The 19,551-nt window shown below is 41.8% G+C and overlaps 2 protein-coding genes across 4 annotated transcripts in view; both read left to right on the top strand.

The window, feature by feature from the left end:
• Positions 1 to 709: 709 nt before the first annotated feature.
• On the top strand, positions 710 to 16,135 carry ubtd1a (ubiquitin domain containing 1a). Of its 2 annotated transcripts, XM_079512174.1 has the most exons (5): positions 710 to 1,105; positions 2,160 to 2,249; positions 11,968 to 12,195; positions 14,113 to 14,298; positions 15,430 to 16,135. In XM_079512174.1, the coding sequence occupies exons 1-5, from the start codon at positions 1,054 to 1,056 to the stop codon at positions 15,651 to 15,653; spliced, it is 780 nt and encodes a 259-aa protein (XP_079368300.1). In that variant the 5' UTR covers positions 710 to 1,053; the 3' UTR covers positions 15,654 to 16,135. The 2 variants fall into 2 exon arrangements, with proteins under 2 accessions (XP_079368300.1, XP_079368301.1); XM_079512175.1 differs by lacking the exons at positions 710 to 1,105; positions 2,160 to 2,249 and adding an exon at positions 4,849 to 5,229.
• A 2,693-nt stretch (positions 16,136 to 18,828) lies between these two features.
• The window catches only part of rrp12 (ribosomal RNA processing 12 homolog), a 29,992-nt gene continuing 29,269 nt past the window's right edge, over positions 18,829 to 19,551 (top strand). For both annotated transcript variants that reach the window (XR_013790940.1, XM_079512068.1), the window contains exon 1: positions 18,829 to 19,057. Coding sequence is in view for 1 of the 2 variants with exons in the window: in XM_079512068.1 (XP_079368194.1) it covers positions 18,919 to 19,057 (139 nt within the window). In the remaining variant the exon portion in view is untranslated. The remainder of the gene's footprint in view (positions 19,058 to 19,551) is intronic.

Raw genomic sequence — 19,551 nt, 5'->3', positions numbered from 1 at the left:
TATATAGACAAACTTCCCAAACCCTTTTGGCCATGCACCCCCTGTTACCTCCCTACCTTTGGCAGCGGTGGCCGAACGGATTGCGGAGCGGTCTTGATACCGGAAGGTCGCCAGTTCGAATCAGCGGTCCGACACGTTAAAATTACCACCGCTGAAGTGCCCTTGAACAAGGCATTGAACCACTACGATGAAATGTTCTATGAGCAGGGCCTGGCTGGAAACAAGTTATTGAGCTTAGCCCAGATACCCTGGGTAAATATAGTAATCATTTCATTTCACCTAGCTGATGCACCCCCCCCACATGGAAATATAAATTGCATTAGCTATATAGAGACATATTTCCACATATATGCACATATTTTATCCACATATATGAACCTGAATATGGCATAATATATGCAGCATAGGCTATATTCTGCATTACTTGCCATATATTTAAAATAAAACCATAGCACCACCATTAGACTTTTCATGTCGCACACGACCCCCTAGAAGGCGCTCGCGCACCACAAGTTTGGGAACCACTCTAATAATTAGACTATACTATTTTGAAAATCACTTTACTAGGTGATGTACTGATGTAGTGGCCTGGGTTATACTGTCCCGCCACTGGAGGCATCGCTCAGACTGACAGATTGCAGACTGGAGGAGGGTGTGATCATGATACAGAAGATGAGAGGTGGTTCAGGACTTCAGGTTGCGCATGCGTGCCAGACGCAAGGGGATTTAATTTTAGCATAGCGTTAGTGTACAAGCGGGGTGTGTATGTATGGATGATGGTGGTCCCCTCCCACCATTTACACTATTATTACACTGGGAGCATACATTTTTTTAGTTAATTTTTGTTTTTTCTGCAGAAACTTGCGTATTTTTGTGCATGCGCGAGAAACCGTGGTTATTTACTTGCAGCAGTAAACTAATAGCTCTCGCTGCACGGCGGGGGGTGTTGTTGGGTCTTTAGAATCAGAACCCGTGTCAAACTGCTGACTATAGATATTTTTCTTGATCGTCGCATCATCAGAGGATCCACTGGAAACTTTGTAACAAGTTCGGATGTGGAGAGCAAACTGCAGACGAATGCATAATTTCGCTGACTGGATTTCTGGTAGGCAAAGATATATAGATGTATATACTTTATCACGAATTGTCTTGATTTGTAACAATTGCGTTTATCCAACAAAAATAGTAGCACGTACGTCTCGTAACCGAACAAAACTGATTTGCGACTGATTTAATGTAGTTGTAGACTAATTAAGACAATATAGACACAATATTCAGTGAAGCTGAAGGAGCATGCAGTAATGACAAAGGACCACTGCATGGTCTATCACTGTCAGCTGGCCCTAGTGTCAGCTGGCTCTACACGTGACAGTAGCATAAACATATTGCTCATTGGCTGACCTGATGATGTGACAGTGTCACTTTACAACTTCAGAGATCGTGCCTTTGTTTTTTAATAGTCATATTTGATGTCATGATCAGGGAAATTTTTTGCAACATTTCGCCTATTGCTCATGATAATTTGCCATTGAGCAGTGGTGGACAGTACTATAAGTAAAGTACCTTTAATTTAACTAACCTACTACTGTAATAAGTACAAAATCACACTCGAGTCGTATGAAATGAGGGGCACACCGAGCTTTGGGGGCATGTTGATGTTCTCAAATGAAATAGGATTTAAATACAAGATGTATTTATATCAACGAGATGACGTCTTACGTTGTCATTTACTGACCTAAACAAAATTTAAACAAAATTAAAATCATAGACTTGCTTGGCATCAAATTCATAACTACCCTAAACAAACATTAAAGTCCATATTTGGCTGTTTGTTTAAAGCACTTTACACAAACATTACCAGGCGCCCCTCACTTCACACGAGTGTGGTTTTGTTGAGCAATGTCCTCTGTTTCTATGCTCTTGCATTAATATAACAAAAACTAAAAGGTTGAAATCGTGTTTGAAATTACCATACCTGATAAATTGATTGTTTGATTGATTGATTGATTGATTGATTGAAAAACTGTAGTGTGGGTACAGTTCAACGAAGGTACAGGTCAATACAAAATCTGCTAAGAGAATAAATCCAGAGACAGAGGAAAATGGGTGATGTTATGTGGTTGACATGATGATATATGATAGAGCTTTGTTTTTGTCAGGATCCATGGTGGGTGGCTGTGTGGGCAGGAATCGTGTAGAAGGACATCAGGGGACAACCAGAGACATTGCAAGAAGCAAAAAACGTGGAGGTAAGACAAGCTGGAACCATGCCTGGATCTATTTATATATTCCTTATACAACAGTCGCGGTTCTCAAACCTTTTCATGTCAAAGACCCCCCGAATCAATATATATTTGGCTTACTGAGCATGTAGATCAGCTATTAAAGGAGTACGGTAGTTCACAAAAAAAAGACTTATTTACTATCAACACACACCCCACGAAGCCTTGAATCTCATGGAGATTTCTTTGTTTTTGTCACATTGCTGTGCCAATAATCTGATGACCAGGTCTAAGGAGAGTCAGTAGGATACTCTTTGTAGGAGACTATTCTTACTCAAAGAGTAAGAAGATTGTCAGCTTCTATTACTCTTTGAGGCTCCTCGCAGGGAAATAAATTATTTATTTTGACATGACCAGGACCAAATTTTGTTCTGTACTTGTATGGAATGATAATACAATTCCATTAACCCCAACGCACCTCGGACCAATGCTCCTTCGAACCAATGCTCCGTCGGACCATAGTATGCCTCCCGAAGTTCTTTGCAGAAGTTATTGTAAAATGTAAAGTCCTGCTTATTATTGTAGGCTTATAAGCGTGTCATTAAATCACACATTGTGATGCATTGTGTGCTGAAGTGGTGATAATATAATATAGCGATGGGCAATATCGCTATCAAACCAATGTCAAAATAATATCGGTTTTAGGCTTAGCCGATATTTTATTTTATAATAACTATTTTGAAAATGTAAGAAAATAAGCCTGAAAAAGCCTTTTGTGATGATGAAGGCTGTTGATTCTATCAGTGTTTTCTGGGGAAGCATTCAAAAAGGTCAACAAGTTTATGTTGGGAACTTGGGATATGGGCCAACATTTAAATATCGGTGCATATCTAGTTTTGAAATAAAGAGGCATTGCTTTTACAAATTCAGTGTTAATATGCCTTTTTCAGAATGGACAGAATTATTATTCTTTTTGAGGGGCCTCCTATGCCCAGCTTTCCAGGTTTGTGTGAACACAAAACATTGGCTTGTGATTGGCTGATCACCCCATAGCGATTATTTGATTGGCTGAGCAAAGTACATATTGAAGATAAAAGTGAGGGCAGAAAAGTGAAGACGCCAAAAGTGATTGGCCGGAATGACATTTGTGATGATTTAATTGGTTGAGCACGGAATGTGATTTATGATGATGTATGATGATAAGAGCGCCCCTCACTTCACACAGGTGTGATTTTTTTAAGGGGCGCTAGCCCCTTCTATAAACAGCTATTGTCCCCACACGTCTCAAGATTTGCCATTGACCACGGTAAGAGAATTCTGGTCAAATGTCCACTTAATTTTGTCCCCGCCCGTCTCAAGTTTTGCAATTGACGATGAACGGATACGTCAGAATTCCGCTAAATATGACGTAAATTAAACATCAAAACATTGAAGGGAAAATGTACGTCATATGTAAACGAGCAAATCAGCTAACCAATAACAGGCATTCTGATTGGCCAATGGCCAGTATGAGATGATGCATGATAGTGTATAATGATAAGAGCTGATAATTCCGCTAAATATGAAACAAATAAATAAAACATCAAAACATTATCCGCCATTGACGGGAAAACTTACGTCATATGTAAACGAGGAGTAGTACGATGACAAGTTTAGGGATAAGTCAAAGTCATACGATTTGTCACACACGTTACCGCAGTGAAATTTGTTCTCCGCATTTGACCCATCTCTTGGAGCGGTTGAGCCGCAGCCAAGGAGCGGTGAGCTGCAGCGTGCGCCGCGCTCGGGAATCATTTGATTAGTAGATTTGACCCCCAATCCAACCCTTTGATGCTGAGTGCCAAGCAGGGAGGCATTGGGTCCCATTTTTACAGTCTTTGGTATGACCCGGCCGGGGATCGAACCCCGACCTCCCAGTTTCAGGGCGGACACTCTAACCACAGGGCCACTGTCTGGTCGATAAGGGGTTTAGCATGGACAAAAATAGTCTTCTATAAATAACATAAATTGATGTACGATGTCGATGACAAGAGAGCCCCTCATTTCACACAGGTGTGATTTTTGAGTGGTGCAACCACTCCCTTACGGAGCTATGTGTGTGGGTGGCTGGGTCTGAGCACGAAAACAGCATGGTTGTTTTTCACCACCTGCGCAGCCTAACACAAACACGCACTCATGCCTGCTCATGTACTAGCACACACACACACACACACACACACACACACACACACACACACACACACACACACACACACACACACACACACACACACACACACACACACACACACACACACACACACACACACACAGTTGTCACACACACACACACACACACGCACACCTTGAGCCCTCTACTACAACTGCTTTGCATCTGAAAAAATGCTTTGAACTGAACCTTTGCAATCAATATGCCAAAGAACAGAGAAACACAACAATAGGCCATGAGAGACAGTATACCTCGAAATAGGGTCCACCAGACCACCACTGATAAAATGTAATTGGCAAGCTAAGGCTTTACAGTCTATTCATGGGTTCGCCATCTTGCCCTTGGTGTTCCTAACTCATGCTTTTAATAGGATTACACCTCTTGTGCAATGAAGCTGTCTCTTCGTAGCTTGGACACAAGGGACAGGTTTGCCTCACCTAGCGTTGCACTGCTGCTCTACACAAATTGATCCTGTGGTATTTTTGGGTGTTTGTTGTGTGTGTGTGTGTGTGTGTGTGTGGGTGTGTGAGTATGGGTGTTCATTTTTGAGGAAACAGGTCAGGCTTGTTGCAGTGACAGTTGCAGAGACTGCATACAGGAAGGACTGTGGCAGTTTGCAGCTGGCATTGTTCGGATTATACTTTATGGATCCTTCTTTCTCTCAAATGCTGGTTTTAGATCTGCTTTAGTTCAACTTGCATCAAACAAGCAGAAAGAGAATTGTCATCATGGGAGTAACTAACTCCAGGGGCCGCAGCTATCATGCCGGGGACTTTTCTATCAAAGTGGGGCCGAAAAGTAAGTACTGCTTATCGTTGCTGTCGGGCAGAAGCCTCTTATCTCCATATTCGTAAATGAATGCCCTACTTGATCATACTACAGTGTCACACAAAAGTAGCAGATCCACAAGCTCGATTTGAGCTTGTAGATATTTTGATACTTTTTTATTTGAACACTGAAAAGTCACAGATATGAGATTTCCCCCCGGCAGAGACATTAAACTATAGAATAGGCATTCTTACTTCTAAAATATTGTCTCCTAAAGTCATTGTATAGGCTACACAGTATTTAGAGACTCAACATGAGTAGTGTTACTGTTTTCTTGTCACAAAACAATCATTTTACTTGGCATAGCTATGGCATTATATTTTTCCTGCAGATGGAACACAAGTGAAATCATTCATATTCAGCATTGAGTTATTTAGTTCAAATGTATCTTAACACCATGGCTTAAACAAACGGAAGGAAAAGAAGAAAAGAAGACTTATAATAACCATGAAAGCGATGTGTTGGGTAATCCCCTCCCCTCTGCTGACTGTATCACTATTTATTGTGAGACTGAATTACACAATGACATTTTGATCAGGGCCATGTAGACCTGTAGGCCATGTAGGCTGTTATGGTTGTCTTCATGCAAACAAACAAGAGGTGTTATTAACTAGACTTTACTTTATTAGGGGTCGATGTTTGAGTGAAAGAGGAACTGTGAAGGAATTGTATGCATGGGACCTAGCGTCAAAGACATTCAACTGTCCCTTCAATGACAGTTGAACTCATTGTGTTTTTTTCCAGATACGTAATGTAGCTAATTGTATAAGAACTAATTTATCATCATTACATTGTTCTATGCTACCTGTATTTATCAGAATGTAGCTGCTCGACAGAATGTAGCAGTGTAGCTGCTCGAATGTAGCTGCTCAACAGAATGTAGCAGTGTAGCTGCTCGAATGTAGCTGCTCGAGTTTGTATCAACAATATGTTGATACAATACTACCAATGTAGTATTGTCTAATAAAACAGTACTATCTAACAATGCAGCACCATTTAATAATACAATACTATCCTGTATAATAATACAGTGATGTTTAATGAGACAGTATACTATCTAATATTTACAATTTAGGCATTTTAGCAGACGCTCCAGAGCAACTTACAGTAAGCAGGACAACACAAGGTAAAACATCAAATGCGTAGAAATATTCGGATCATAAGTAAACCAAGAACATATTGTAACCTATCATCAGTCTAACAGTAGGATATTATTCAAAGAACAACAATAATCTGTACATTGAAACTATAAACACTATAGGATGCCAAGTCAATAATGACCTGGCATCTGTCTACATAACATGCTATCTAAATTACATACAATATTCAGTGCTGTTTAGTATACTATGTAATAATACAGCACTGTTTAATAATACAATACTATGTTGGCTAACACAATAAAATGCATGCAGCTCTCATTTGCCAGAGGCTAGCAACAGGGCCTTTGAATTAACACAGGGTTTGAAGAAAGAGGGAATAATCTAATTATTCATTCATTCAAACCTTTATTTATTCTATAAATAAGGTTGCCCTCGTTTTCAGTGTTGTCGAGATATCACAATCCAAAAACAATATTCACATGAATAATAAAAACTAAATAAAACTTCCCGCTTACGTGTGATACAATACAAGTTAAAAAGACTTGCAGACATTTGTCGGTAGGTCTGCAATCAAATATTGAATTTGATGGATTAAGGACCTTTAATGTGAACCAATCATTGGAGTGTGTCCTATAAGTTCCATGGTTCCATTTGAGTCTTTTGACACTTCTGCACACAAGTTTAGCCTATTAATGCGGAATGGAAAAGTATAATAAGTATAAAACGCTTAATGCAAATTGCACAAAATGCACACATATTTAGTGTTAAGGAAAGGAGCACAGATTTCAGAAAATGTAAAGCCTTGCTTTGTATTACTTGACTTGATTACTTATTGTAACTCTCTTCTTACTGGCCTACTGGCATGCACACTTAAGCCTCTCCAATTGATCCAGAATGCCGCAGCTCGCTTGGTCTTCAACCAGCCAAAGTTCTCACATGTCTCCCCCCTTCTCCGCTCTCGCATTGGCTCCGGGTCGCTGCCCGCACAGAGTACAAAACTCTGATGCTGGCCTTCAAAGCAACCATAGGTATGGCACCCCCATATCTTGCAAGTCTGATCAGACCCTACAAACCCTCCTGCGCGCTCAGATCAGCCAACGCATGCTGGAAGTACATTCACTAAAAACACTGGGACAACGCTCCACACGTTCCAAACTCTTCTCCCTTCTGGCTCCAAAACTATGTAATGCACTTCCCATTGCAATCAGAACTGCAGACTCACTCCCAATCGTCCGCCGTAGTCTGAAAACCCACCTCTTCAGACTCCATCATAGCACTTGCCGTAGCACTTGCCCTAGCCTTGAAGACCTTACAGGCGTATGCAAAGGCTAAACTTATGTAACTTAGATAACATTTTATGTAGACATAGTACTCTATACTAGTGTACTGTATACACATTGTTTCATTGTCTCCACCAGGCCGAAGGCATGGGGAGAGAGTATGTTTTGCACTCCGTCCGTGTGTGTGTGCGTCCGTCCTTCCTTCCTTCCTTCCGTCCGTCCGTCCGTTACCAGCTAATCTCCGCCACCGTTGGCCCGATCCATGCCAAACTTTGCACACACACTCCCTAGATGCCAACGACGAACCTCTGCCTCTGCGCCAGTTATAGCGCCACCATGAGGCCAATTTAGGCAAAACACATTTCTGTAGATTACTCGTACACATTTTATCCATACATCACACAATTCGGTATACACTATCTCCATAGTCATGTGATCAACACGGATCTTCACCATTTCCCATCTGCCATCCTGATTGGCTAAGATTGGCTTCCAAAGCTCACATGATTGGTCCGTTTCGAACAAAATGCCACAAATCACAAACACAGTGTGCAATTTCCGTGAAATTATACACGCACATTTCTACTAGGCCGAGGACGACATGCCACAATTTTTTTCCCCAAATCAGCCTCACGGTGGCGCTATAACAGGCCAATTCCTGTTTTTAGCTAGAACTGCATCGATCTGTATACAACTTATGTATGTGCACTCATAAGAGGCCATGGAAAAACATTGTCCCTGCATCCCTCCACATCTGCCGGTTATAGCGCCACCATGAGGCCGATTTCTGCAAAACATATTGCTTATGTTAGTCGCACAGATTTCATCCAAATCTCACGCAAATCATGATCTCTGTAGTCATGTGATCAAGACGAGTCTGTTGGATTTCTCAGATTCTACACTGATTGGCTAAGATTGCCTTCCAAAGTTTTCAGGAGTGGCCCGTTTCGTTCAAAATGCTGCACATGTCCTGCTCATCCAGAATTCTATCCTCGTGCTATGAGTGATTGGCTCTGCATTTCCTCAACAAAATGAAGAAAAACATGTTTATATTACTCCTCAACATTTTGCCAAACATCTCACACAGTCCTATCCTCCTGGTGGAGACCTGTGCCCAGAAGGGCAGTTTTTCTAGTTATATATATATATATCCCACTGTTGTGATTCTTGATGTATTATGTATTATTGTATTGTTATTTGTTAATCGCTCTGGATTAAGAGCGTCTGCTAAATTGTAAATTGTAATAAAATATTAATCATACAACTAAGATACTGTTTGTACCCAGGCACATACTGTACTGTATACACACACACACACACACACACACACACACACACACACACACACACACACACACACACACACACACACACACACACACACGATAAAGCACACAGCATGTGGTTGAGCTGCAGCTTGGAGGATGTCCATGGTTATACAACAACAGTGTCCATGTTTTTAACCACATGAACTCTTAGTATCCCTATTCTGTAATGTAGGCGAAGAGATCTGGTATAGAGCAGGGGTTCTCAACCCGTGGGTCGCGACCCCTCGGGGGGTCGCCAAATTATTTTAGGGGGTCCCCAAATTATTAAAAAATAAATAAATAAGATTTATTTTTTTTATTTTTTTTTATTTCACGATTTTTCAAAAATAGCAGACCTACAAGCTCGTAGCGCGCCACTCGGTGGCGCGCTATGAGCTTGTAGAAATGCTATTTTTCAATAGCTAAATTGTAGCAGTCAATTTATATTGGGGGTCGGGAGGGGGCGGGGCGGGGGTCCCGAGACATTGCCAAAGCATCTCCGGGGGTCCCCGGCCAAAAACGTTGAGAACCCCTGCCCTAGGGGACCCCGGTCAACAAAGTATTATTATTCAAGTATTTTTATTGAAGTTTGCACATGAGACAGGACAAACAACATGTTACATGACAACAATTACAGAACAGATACAGGACAAAACAACAACACCAGTACTCAACATCCATGTATAAAATATAAAAGCCTGAAATACAATGTAAAAAAACCCCACAAATTGTACATTAATGAAATAAACTGTAACTGAAATTGGAGATGGCCAATGACTACGTAGAAAATACTAAGGCAAAGTAGGTTAGAAACGGTTGCCAAACTCTGGTATATTTCTGAGTGGAGCCCCTGATTGTATATTTAAGTTCTTCGAGTTTGAGATGTGACATAACCCGGTCAACAAAGTATACTGTAAATAGGGTTTAGTGGTTAACTGGTAAAAAAAAAAAAAAAAAAGGTCTTAGTGTACATTATGAAGACACTTTCGCAGAAAGTATATTATTCAGCCTGTTATTTTCCCGCAAGTGAAACAAGTGGGGTTGATTAAGACATCTAACGCTGCATGAGTCCCTGTGTTGTTGTTGTTTTATTTGGCCTCTCACTGCCTACAGAGCGCTTGTCTCTCCTAGCAATGTGGAACAGTGGAAGATAAATCCTGTTATGTAGATCCTGATTACTGACTATAATCCACTGTTGGATCGTGTGTGTGTGTGTGTGTGTGTGTGTGTGTGTGTGTGTGTGTGTGTGTGTGTGTGTGTGTGTGTGTGTGTGTGTGGCTATACCGCAGTAATCCACAACACTATAAATAATCACTTTGATTTCCCTGCCTCTCTGTATCAAAGTGACCTTCCTCCTGCGCAGGAATGGCTTTGCACGCTGCCTGAACTGACACCTGCACGTAGAATGTCTCTGTTTGAAGTCTCCGCAGTGAGTTTAGTCAGCCTAAGATTAGATGTGTGAGATCATATCATAGATACAGTATCGTTAGTGCTGCTCTTTGGAAATGGGCGTGCACGTGTCATTGCAGGGTTTGTTTACGCTCACAGACGTACAGTAAGATGAGCCCTGATCGCTCAGTGTACATAAACAAGAGGATATTACGTCACAAGTCAAAACCAGTACCATCTGTTCATTTTGTTCCTGCGCTGTGACAAAATTATGTAATTTTAGTTAACCCATTAAGACCTGAGACCTGAGTCACAAATTATAAATCAGTAAGGACCCCTAAATTGATATATATTTGGCCGCGGACCACCCATCTGAAAATGTTTTGTGCTAGGGACCCCCAGAAGAGAATATTTGTGTTAAAAGATATACATCATTCAAAATAAAATCTAAAATAGCAGATCTACAAGCTTGCAGCGAGGCACAAAGTGACGCGCTGTGAGCTTGTATATTTGCTATTTCTGTTCTAAAACACTGATATCAATCCTAAGACATTTTCTGAAAACCGTACAATATATGTTGCTACAGTATATACAGTGAAAAAATGACAGATGCTTTCCCAGTGTACATCGGCCGTTTTCGCTATTCTCAAACATTTTTATTTTTTTTACATTTTCCCCCATGGTGACATCCCGATATATAATAGTGACGGCAGGTTGAAAGTGGTGCGTCTCTTCAGGACAGCTGATCGTTCTCAAAACGTTTTGCAGAAAGCAGCGCCGCCGCGTTCTGGATTCAAACCCCTCGAGTGGTGGGCAGGACGTGTTTAACCCTGTGCCACTGTATCTGTAACTACTCTTAAGGCGACTTGATTCTAATTCCATATTTCTTTATTTATTCTTTTATAGCTATTTAAATTATTATTATTACTTGTGCAAGCAGAGCGCGCAAGTACTGTAATCGGCTGCGTATGTCCGGTGTTGTCCGTCGGCCAATAGGGGGCCACCGTTCTTGATGACGTAACTAAGGTATGGTTACTTGCGCGAGCAGAGCGCGCAAGTACTGTAATCGGCTGCGTATGTCCGTTGGCCAATAGGGGACCACCATTCTTGATGACGTAACTAAGGTATGGTTACTTGCGCAAGCAGAGCGCGCAAGTACTGTAATGTCGGTGTTGTCCACCGGCCAATAGGGGACCACCGTTCTTCATGACGTAACTAAGGTTACGTCATCAATAAATGGCCTACTTGTGTGCAAGGCAAAAGTTGGCACCTCGACAGAGTGCATTTCTAGTTATTATTATTATTGTTTGCCCTTTCATTACAATTAATTCAATTAATTTAATTCAAAATGCAGGACGTACGGTAGAGCTTTCACCCTACTCCTCTCACCTAACACTTCCTGCTGACAGGTGCCGCTCCCAGCCAGTAGGAATACAAATATGACCCTCCCCGCCCGGCTTCCCTCCTTTGAACACGGGCCAATTGTGTTCGTATGAACGCCCGACAAATATTATTAAACCATTGTTTTCTTGGTAATATTAATGTATGAGACAGTTGCCATCTCATAATATGCCTGTGATACATTACGTGAGAGTAGAGGTGAATCATTCCTATATCCTTTCTTCACCACAGGACGGAATGAGCCTCTGAAGAAGGAGCGTCTGAAATGGAAGAGTGAGTACCCCATGACAGAGGGCCAGCTGAGGAGTAAGAGGGATGAATTCTGGGACACGGCCCCGGCCTTTGACGGCCGGAAGGAGATCTGGGACGCCCTGCGGGCTGCTGGCCTGGCTGCAGAGTGCAACGACCTGGAACTAGCACAGGCCATAGTCGATGGAGCCTGCATCACTCTGCCCCATGGTGAGAACCCAGGGCGGCAGTGGCTCAGGGGTAGAGTGGCTGGATGGTAACCGCAAGGTTGCCTGTTCTAACCCGGGCTCCCCCAGAGTTAGTGTCGAAGTGTCCTTGAGCAAGACACTGAACCCCAAATTGCTCCCGATGTGCTGGCTAGTGCCTTGCATGGTTTCTGCCGCCATCGGTGTATGAGTGGGTGTGTGAATGGGTGAATTGATGCACAATCTATGTAAAGCGCCTTGGATAAAGGCACCAATTACCATTTAACCCTACCAAGAAGTACTCGCATATAAAATCATCAATACCCTGTCTCTGTTGTACAAATAGTCTGTTACAAGAACAAGTTTGGTATTTGAAATTGACTTGGTAAATGGCGCATTTATATAGCGCCTTTATCCAAGGCGCTTTACATAGATTGTGCATTACATTCACCCATTCACACACCCATTCACACACCGATGGCGGAGGAAACCATGCAAGGCACCAACCTGCTCACCCAAGGCAATTAGACGTTCAGAGTCTTGCTCAAGGACACTTCGACACTAACTCTGGGGGAGCCCGGGATCGTACCTGGAACCTCACGGTTCCCATCTGGCTGCTCTACCGGCCAGTGGCCACTCTACCCCTGACCCACTGTCGCCCCTTGAGTAAAAGTACAACATATAGCATTTAGCATCAAAATATACTTAAAGTACCAAAAGTAAAAGCGCTCAAAATGTTTTGAAAATAGCAGATCTGGAGGGCGCCCGCTGGCCAAGCGGGCCAGGTGCATGCATACCACATTATAGGTGCATGCCTGACAGCATGACGCAGGTTCGAGTCCCGGTCCCGACAACCTTTGCTAAATTGCTGTCTCTCTCTCCCTATTTCCTGTCTCTCTTCACTGTGTCCTATCAATAAAGACAGAAAAACCCCAAAAATATATAAAAAAGACACATGCATTTCACACGCGTGTGCACACACTCGCACTGGCACACACATTATATATTCCTAGAAATCAAAGATGTAAACTTCCATTGCTAGTTTTGCTACGTAACTCAATGTTAATTCTCAAAATATCAGCAGTGTTCTGTGGTTTGAGTCCCGTGTATCCAGTCGCTTAGAGATTACCGTGCTATGACCGGCGTTACATAACTGTTACCAGGGTGACTAGAGCAGAGAGTATGACGAGAGCAGATGGATTGCTAGTAGTCAGATACCATGGCAGAGATTGATGGAAAGAAATCCCTCTGTGGTGTCTGCTGCGTGTGCGTGCGTGCGTGCGTGCGTGCGTGCGTGCGTGCGTGCGTGCGTGCGTGCGTGTGCGCGCACGTGTGTGTGTGTGGGGGTGTGTGTGTGTGTGTGTGTGTGTGGGTGGGTGTGTGCGTGTGGGTGGGTGGAGGGGGATTTCATTACGAAGCTTTTTCCTTGTTTCAAGGACAAACGTATCTCCTTGGATCTTTGGCTTAGTAGACCAAAACACCACAGTGTCCTGATGGGACTGGGCATTGACCCTTCTTGCATGACGCTGTTATTTAATTAGTCAGCATCTGACTAGTCTCTCTCTCTCTCTCTCTCTCTCTCTCTCTCTCTCTCTCTCCGAGGCAGACTGTTGGCTCACACACTTTTGTAAAGCGGACGTCGTCCTCCTCCTCCTCACTTCGTTTCAGCATTTGCAGATCTGTAAAAGTGTCCCATTGTAACTCTAATTAGTCAAAGCATACAAAGCATAAAATATAACTTACTGTTTAGCAGAAATTCAAAAGTATATTTCCGAAAACCATTTGTGGCTGTCAGCAGTCATAGTTACAGACTCTCCGTAACATTTGAAGATTGTGGAATTAGTTGTCTGACCATACAGGCGGAGGTCACCGATTGTCTTGGATTGCCGAGATCAGTGTTTGACAGACAAGCTGATTTAACGGTTCTCATCCCACTCCACAGGCTCTCTGACAGAGAGTTATGATGAGCTAGGCAACCGCTATCAGCTCCCAGTCTACACTCTAGCCACGCCTGTCAACCTGATCAGAGACACCATCAATGGAGGTCAGATCGCTGCGCACGTAGAGAAACAGGCCCCACCGTCTCCACCCAAACAGGACTTCAAACTGCGTGTCCGCATGTCAACGGGTAAGGAAAAACCCAGCAAATAAAAAAATCCTTATTTTCTATCCCCCCGGATAGAAAATAATGCGTGCATCAGAACAAATTCCCTTTTCTGCCCAGTATTCCCATTTTACAATTATAGCATATTCCTGTAATATTGCTTGTATCTGTCGTTTTACAATAATATTGTTCATAACTCATGTTCACTGTTATATAACTCAGTCACAAACGCTGGAGGTACAGAGCCAACATCTCCTGTCTCTCCATTTCTGAGATATGGATAATAATGTAATTTTGACCGGATTGGTGACCAACATGACCATGTTGATGCAGCATCACAATCATATCCATATTTGTACATCTGCTATTTTTGAACATTTTACAAAAATCTTGAGAGTATTTGAAAATGTTTTTATTAGATTCTTAACCCATTTTGGGCGGGAACCCCTTTTGGTGTTTTAAACATTATGTTATAATTTAGCTATTGAAAAATAGCAGATCTACAAGCTCATAGCGCGCCACCGAGTGGCGCGCTACGTGCTTGCAGGTCTGCTATTTTTGAAAAATCTAATATTTAGAAGATTTTTTTTAAATTTTGAGGTCAGGCCTAATAATACTAATCTTCTGTTCTGGGGTCCCTGGCACAAAGCATTTTTTGTTGTATCGGCGTTCGCGGCCAAATATATATAAATGATGGGGGTCCTTGGCATGAAAAGGTTTGAGAAGCAGCGCTCTAATCACTGTTTCCCAAACACCGGGTTGGGACCCAATTCTGTCACGTAGCGATATTTGTAGGTCCATTTATGTTTGGTTTCCTACATTTTGTTATTAATTTAAAAAACATTCCCAAAAAAGCAAACATTTTCTCATGAATTAAAAACTAATTTTATTTATGTATTCAGTAATTTAATGAAGAAATCAAGGAAAACATATCTAAGAAATTCCATACATTAGAAAACTAATTTTAAGAAAATAAATAAAAATAGGCGATCTACAAGCTAGCAACGCGACGCGTTGTGTTCTTGTAGATCTGCTATTTTCACTAGTTTGGGTCCTGGGAGGCAAACATTTTGTCTCGACCTGAAAAATTTGGGAACCTTCAACCAGTGCTCTAGTGAATCTACTCTAAACTAAGGTCATTTGCGTCGTTGACAGGCAAGGACTTGTGTCTGACGGCCACCATGGCAGACTCCATCGCCGAGCTGAAGAGGCGGCTACAGGCCCAGGAGGACATCGACATAGCCCACCAGAGGTGGTTCTTCTCTGGGAAGTTCCTCACCGATAAGACCCGCCTCCAGGACACCAAGATGCAGAAGGAATTCGTGATCCAGGTCATCGTCAACCAGCAGCCTCCGCCTCTTCCAGCCATAGCCAGTTGAGATCAACCAAACAAAGAGGGACACAAAGCTATAGGCAATATAGGCGTTCCCAAATAGTGGGTCGATCTGGATCCTGATTTTCAGAAAAGATCTGTATAAAAAAATACATTTCAAGAGAATTTCATACATTTTACAAAAAAGAAAAATCTAAGAAATTGAACTTTTAAGAAAGTAGTGAAAATAGCAGATCTACGTGTTGTGAACTTGTAGATCGGATATTTTCACTATATTTAGGGTCCCGGGGGTCCAGGGAGGCATTGCATTTATCTTTTGGGTCTCGAGCTAAAGATTTTGGGGAACCGCTGGGCTATACCCATGAGGGAATGTTGTAGCCTGGAAACCAGACGAATCTGCCAGTGCAACAAAAAATTGCCCTCGGCAAGCATGCAGTGATATTTTCTGGCCACGCTAGGCTTGTATACTGCAATTACAGTACTGTACATTTTGTGTACTTTCTCTGGTTTTTATTAAAACGTTTGTTTGCTTTTCTATTGCACCTTTTGTATGTATGTCCCACCCTCCAGTCCCGTTCTGTCCTATCCTCAAATGGCCTCGTCGTTTCCCCCAATAGAACCCTGTAGCTCTCCAAGTTGGCCAATGGAGTGAATGGACCAATGGAAACCACATAAAGCTCCTACACTTTTATGTTTACGTGCCCTTCTCCCCCTTGTTGTGTTTGACTTTGCACTATCGTTCAGTGGCAAGATGCACAGGAAAGTGTCCATGTGACTCTGAGAGTGTACACAGTATACATTGGAACTAAATTGGAGCCGTAAGCATCCATTCGGTTCCATTTTGCACATCCTCAGAGTTAGGCCTGACTCATACCTTCACAACAGACTGATGTATAGCTGATGCATGAGACTTATTGTCTGATGCAAGCTCACAATGCATTTCCAATGGGAGTCACATGGTTTGACACAACATTTGTGTTGTATGAGGGGCAGTCGAAACACAGCCGAAAGCCGTACAACACAAATGTTGTGTCAAACCATGTGACTTCCATTGGAAATGCATTGGGGCAAGATGTAAACAAACCCTTTCTTTACATCTAGCATGCATACAATGTTGTATGCTAGATCGAAAGGTGTGAGTCAGGCCTAACTCTGAGAGTGTACACAGTATACATTGGAACTAAATTGGAGCCGTAAGCATCCATTCGGTTCCATTTTGCACATCCTCAGAGTTACACAGCTGTAAGTGTCAACTCAGGATTTGTGTGAATCCTGACCGAGTCAGCCGGGATATCCTGCTGAGGAAAATCTATTACTACCCTTTATATTGTCGTCTCTGTCGGCCAGAAACCTATTCAAACTTTTGGTGTTTTTTTTGGGTAAATGAACGCCCTACTTGATCATACCACAGCGTCACACAAAATAATCAAATGTAGCGTTTGAGCTTGTAGATCTGCTACTTTTGAATTTGAATACTGAAAAGTAACAGTTTTGGACATGAGGTTTCCACCCGACAGAGACGATATGACTTCAATCACCTAATTTCCAGGTATAGGAGGGTCATTTTTTATATAGATATTAATTTCCGTGGCATGCCGTTTGAACATGTAAATATGTACATATTGATCTATATAATAGACACACGTGGTGTATTTTAAAATCAGTTTTAAAGTTCATATTTTCAGTGTGAAGTGTATCGCTGAAGGCATACCTTTTTAAAAGGGTCCAAAGGAGCAGATATGGTTCTGATGTATTTTATCAACCCAATGTAGATTTTATTAAATGTTTTAGCAATATGATGCTTGACTGAATTATCAATAAATAAGTTGTAAATTAAATAAACATATTCTCTACATCTGTTTTCTGGTAGAGCAATAATTAAAAGTATTGTATAAATACTGAAATGTAGATGTACTCCGTTACAAGTAGAAGTCCCATAGGCCTATTAAAAATTTACTCAAGTAAAAGTACCAAAGTATCGGCATCAAGATGTACTTACAGTACTAAAAGTAAAAGTACTCATATTGCAGAATGTCCCATTTCACAAGTTCAAATTTTGTACAAAATCTTTTGAAAATAGCCTAGCCGATGTGACGCATTGTGAGCTTGTAGATCTGCTATTTTCAAATGGCTGAAATGTATAGGGTTGAAGTGTTTAATGTATGTTTTCTAATCAAAATTAAAGTAAAAGTGAAAGTAGTCTATACAAATTTGGCTCTGAGATGTAGTGGAGTAGAAGTAAAAGTAAATTGGAAATACTCAAGTAAAGTACAAAGTACTTAAGTAAATGTACTTTCCATCACTGAGAAATGTACTGTGCACAATTGAAATAACATATGCACGGCATACACTAACTCTCAGCTTTGGGAGGCCCTATACAGTGAAAGATGCCAATTAACCACCCTGAAAAATATTCATCTCAATGGGTTGAATAAATAGGCCTATCTGGTTGAACAGTTGAGGTGGAAACATAGGGTGGGACATAGCCCGTCTCCGGACCCCCCGGGTTGAGCTTAAAGGAGCTCAACCCGGGGGGTCCGGAGACGGGCTAGGTGGGACATTGCTTTGAGACATTGACAGGCGTGAGGGAGTGGGACTATCGATAAAATATAATATGGAATGTATAGAATTGTATTTATTTATTATTTCATTCAAATTAAATTATCCGATAGTATGATCAGTTCGTTTTTTATGTTTTTTCTTCTATTCCGCCTTCTCACACACTGTAACGAAGACTCTCACTTCTATTCATATCAGGAGGAGGGAGAGTTGGTCATTGGACATTTAGTCTCCATATATGGGGATATTCGACTAGGACGTCGGGCTATGTGACATATGACGTGTCTAGTACGACTATTCCTATATTTGGTCCAGGTTGACCTAATGCTAATATCAGATCAATATGATAGAACCTATATATGGATCTTAATTGGTTCAGTCATCCTGACAAAGCCTAATCGGATAATATATAATAGAGGTCTGTTCAAGGCAGAAGGGGATGTCAAGGCATCCTGGTTTAAGTTCTAATCGGACACCACTGCGGCGGGTCCTAACCTAAGTAATCAGCAATAGAGCCTTGAGCTATTTTATACACACTATATTCCAATGGTCATCATCACATCAGACATTCAAGACAGGGATAGATGAGAAAGGCATATCTATCCTTTGGGTAGACAGCGCCCTCTACTGGTTAGTAAATAACAAGCAAAGACCAGACACGCGAGTCTGACGGTGACGTCATCAGATGAGCGACAGCGTCAGCAGTGCAGAAAGTTGAGAGAACGGGGATTATTATTCTCAATTTTAACAAAATGGTCAAATCGGGGAAATTAAAATCCGGGACGTCGTCCAAACTGAAACGATGGAGGAAAGGTCACAGCAGCGACTCCAACCCGCAGACCAGTCACTTCCGAGAGGCCGCAAAAAGTCGCTATTTCAGCCGACCGACTGGTAAGAGCCTTCAGCCTTCCTCCTCCTTGATCACACGTGGGTCTCTGTGCTACCATTAGCACTTAGCTTAGCCATTATGGTATCTTTAAATGCTCAAAGTTTCAAAGGTTTAAATTAATTCATTGTGAGGTTGTGTATGGTTTTGAAGTTGCACTTAACGCACGAGTTGACCTGTATAACGTTATGTATGAGCTGATGTTTCTGTGTGTCAGAGTGAGTGAGCCACAACATGTCATATTTATAGTTTGTCATATAGTTTTATCGTAGCTGACTGTAAACTAAAGGTACATGAATATTGGCATCATTCATTCATCATAGACATTCACATTGTCTGCCTCAGCAGACAATTTGATCAATGTTGACATTTTGCTCTGGTCCATAGCCCTAATGCCTTAATGCAACGGCAGCAATGGCATTAGGGCTATGGATCAGAGCTAGTTGACATTTATCATTGACTTCAGTTTGTGAGGATTTCACTGTCACTGTCTGACTGT

Source organism: Electrona antarctica (genome assembly GCF_951216825.1).
Source record: "Electrona antarctica genome assembly, chromosome: 10".
NCBI classification, from domain to species: Eukaryota; Metazoa; Chordata; class Actinopteri; order Myctophiformes; family Myctophidae; genus Electrona; species Electrona antarctica.
The sequence above is the reverse complement of the archived record's forward strand: the minus strand, read 5'-3'. Positions and strand labels throughout refer to the sequence as shown.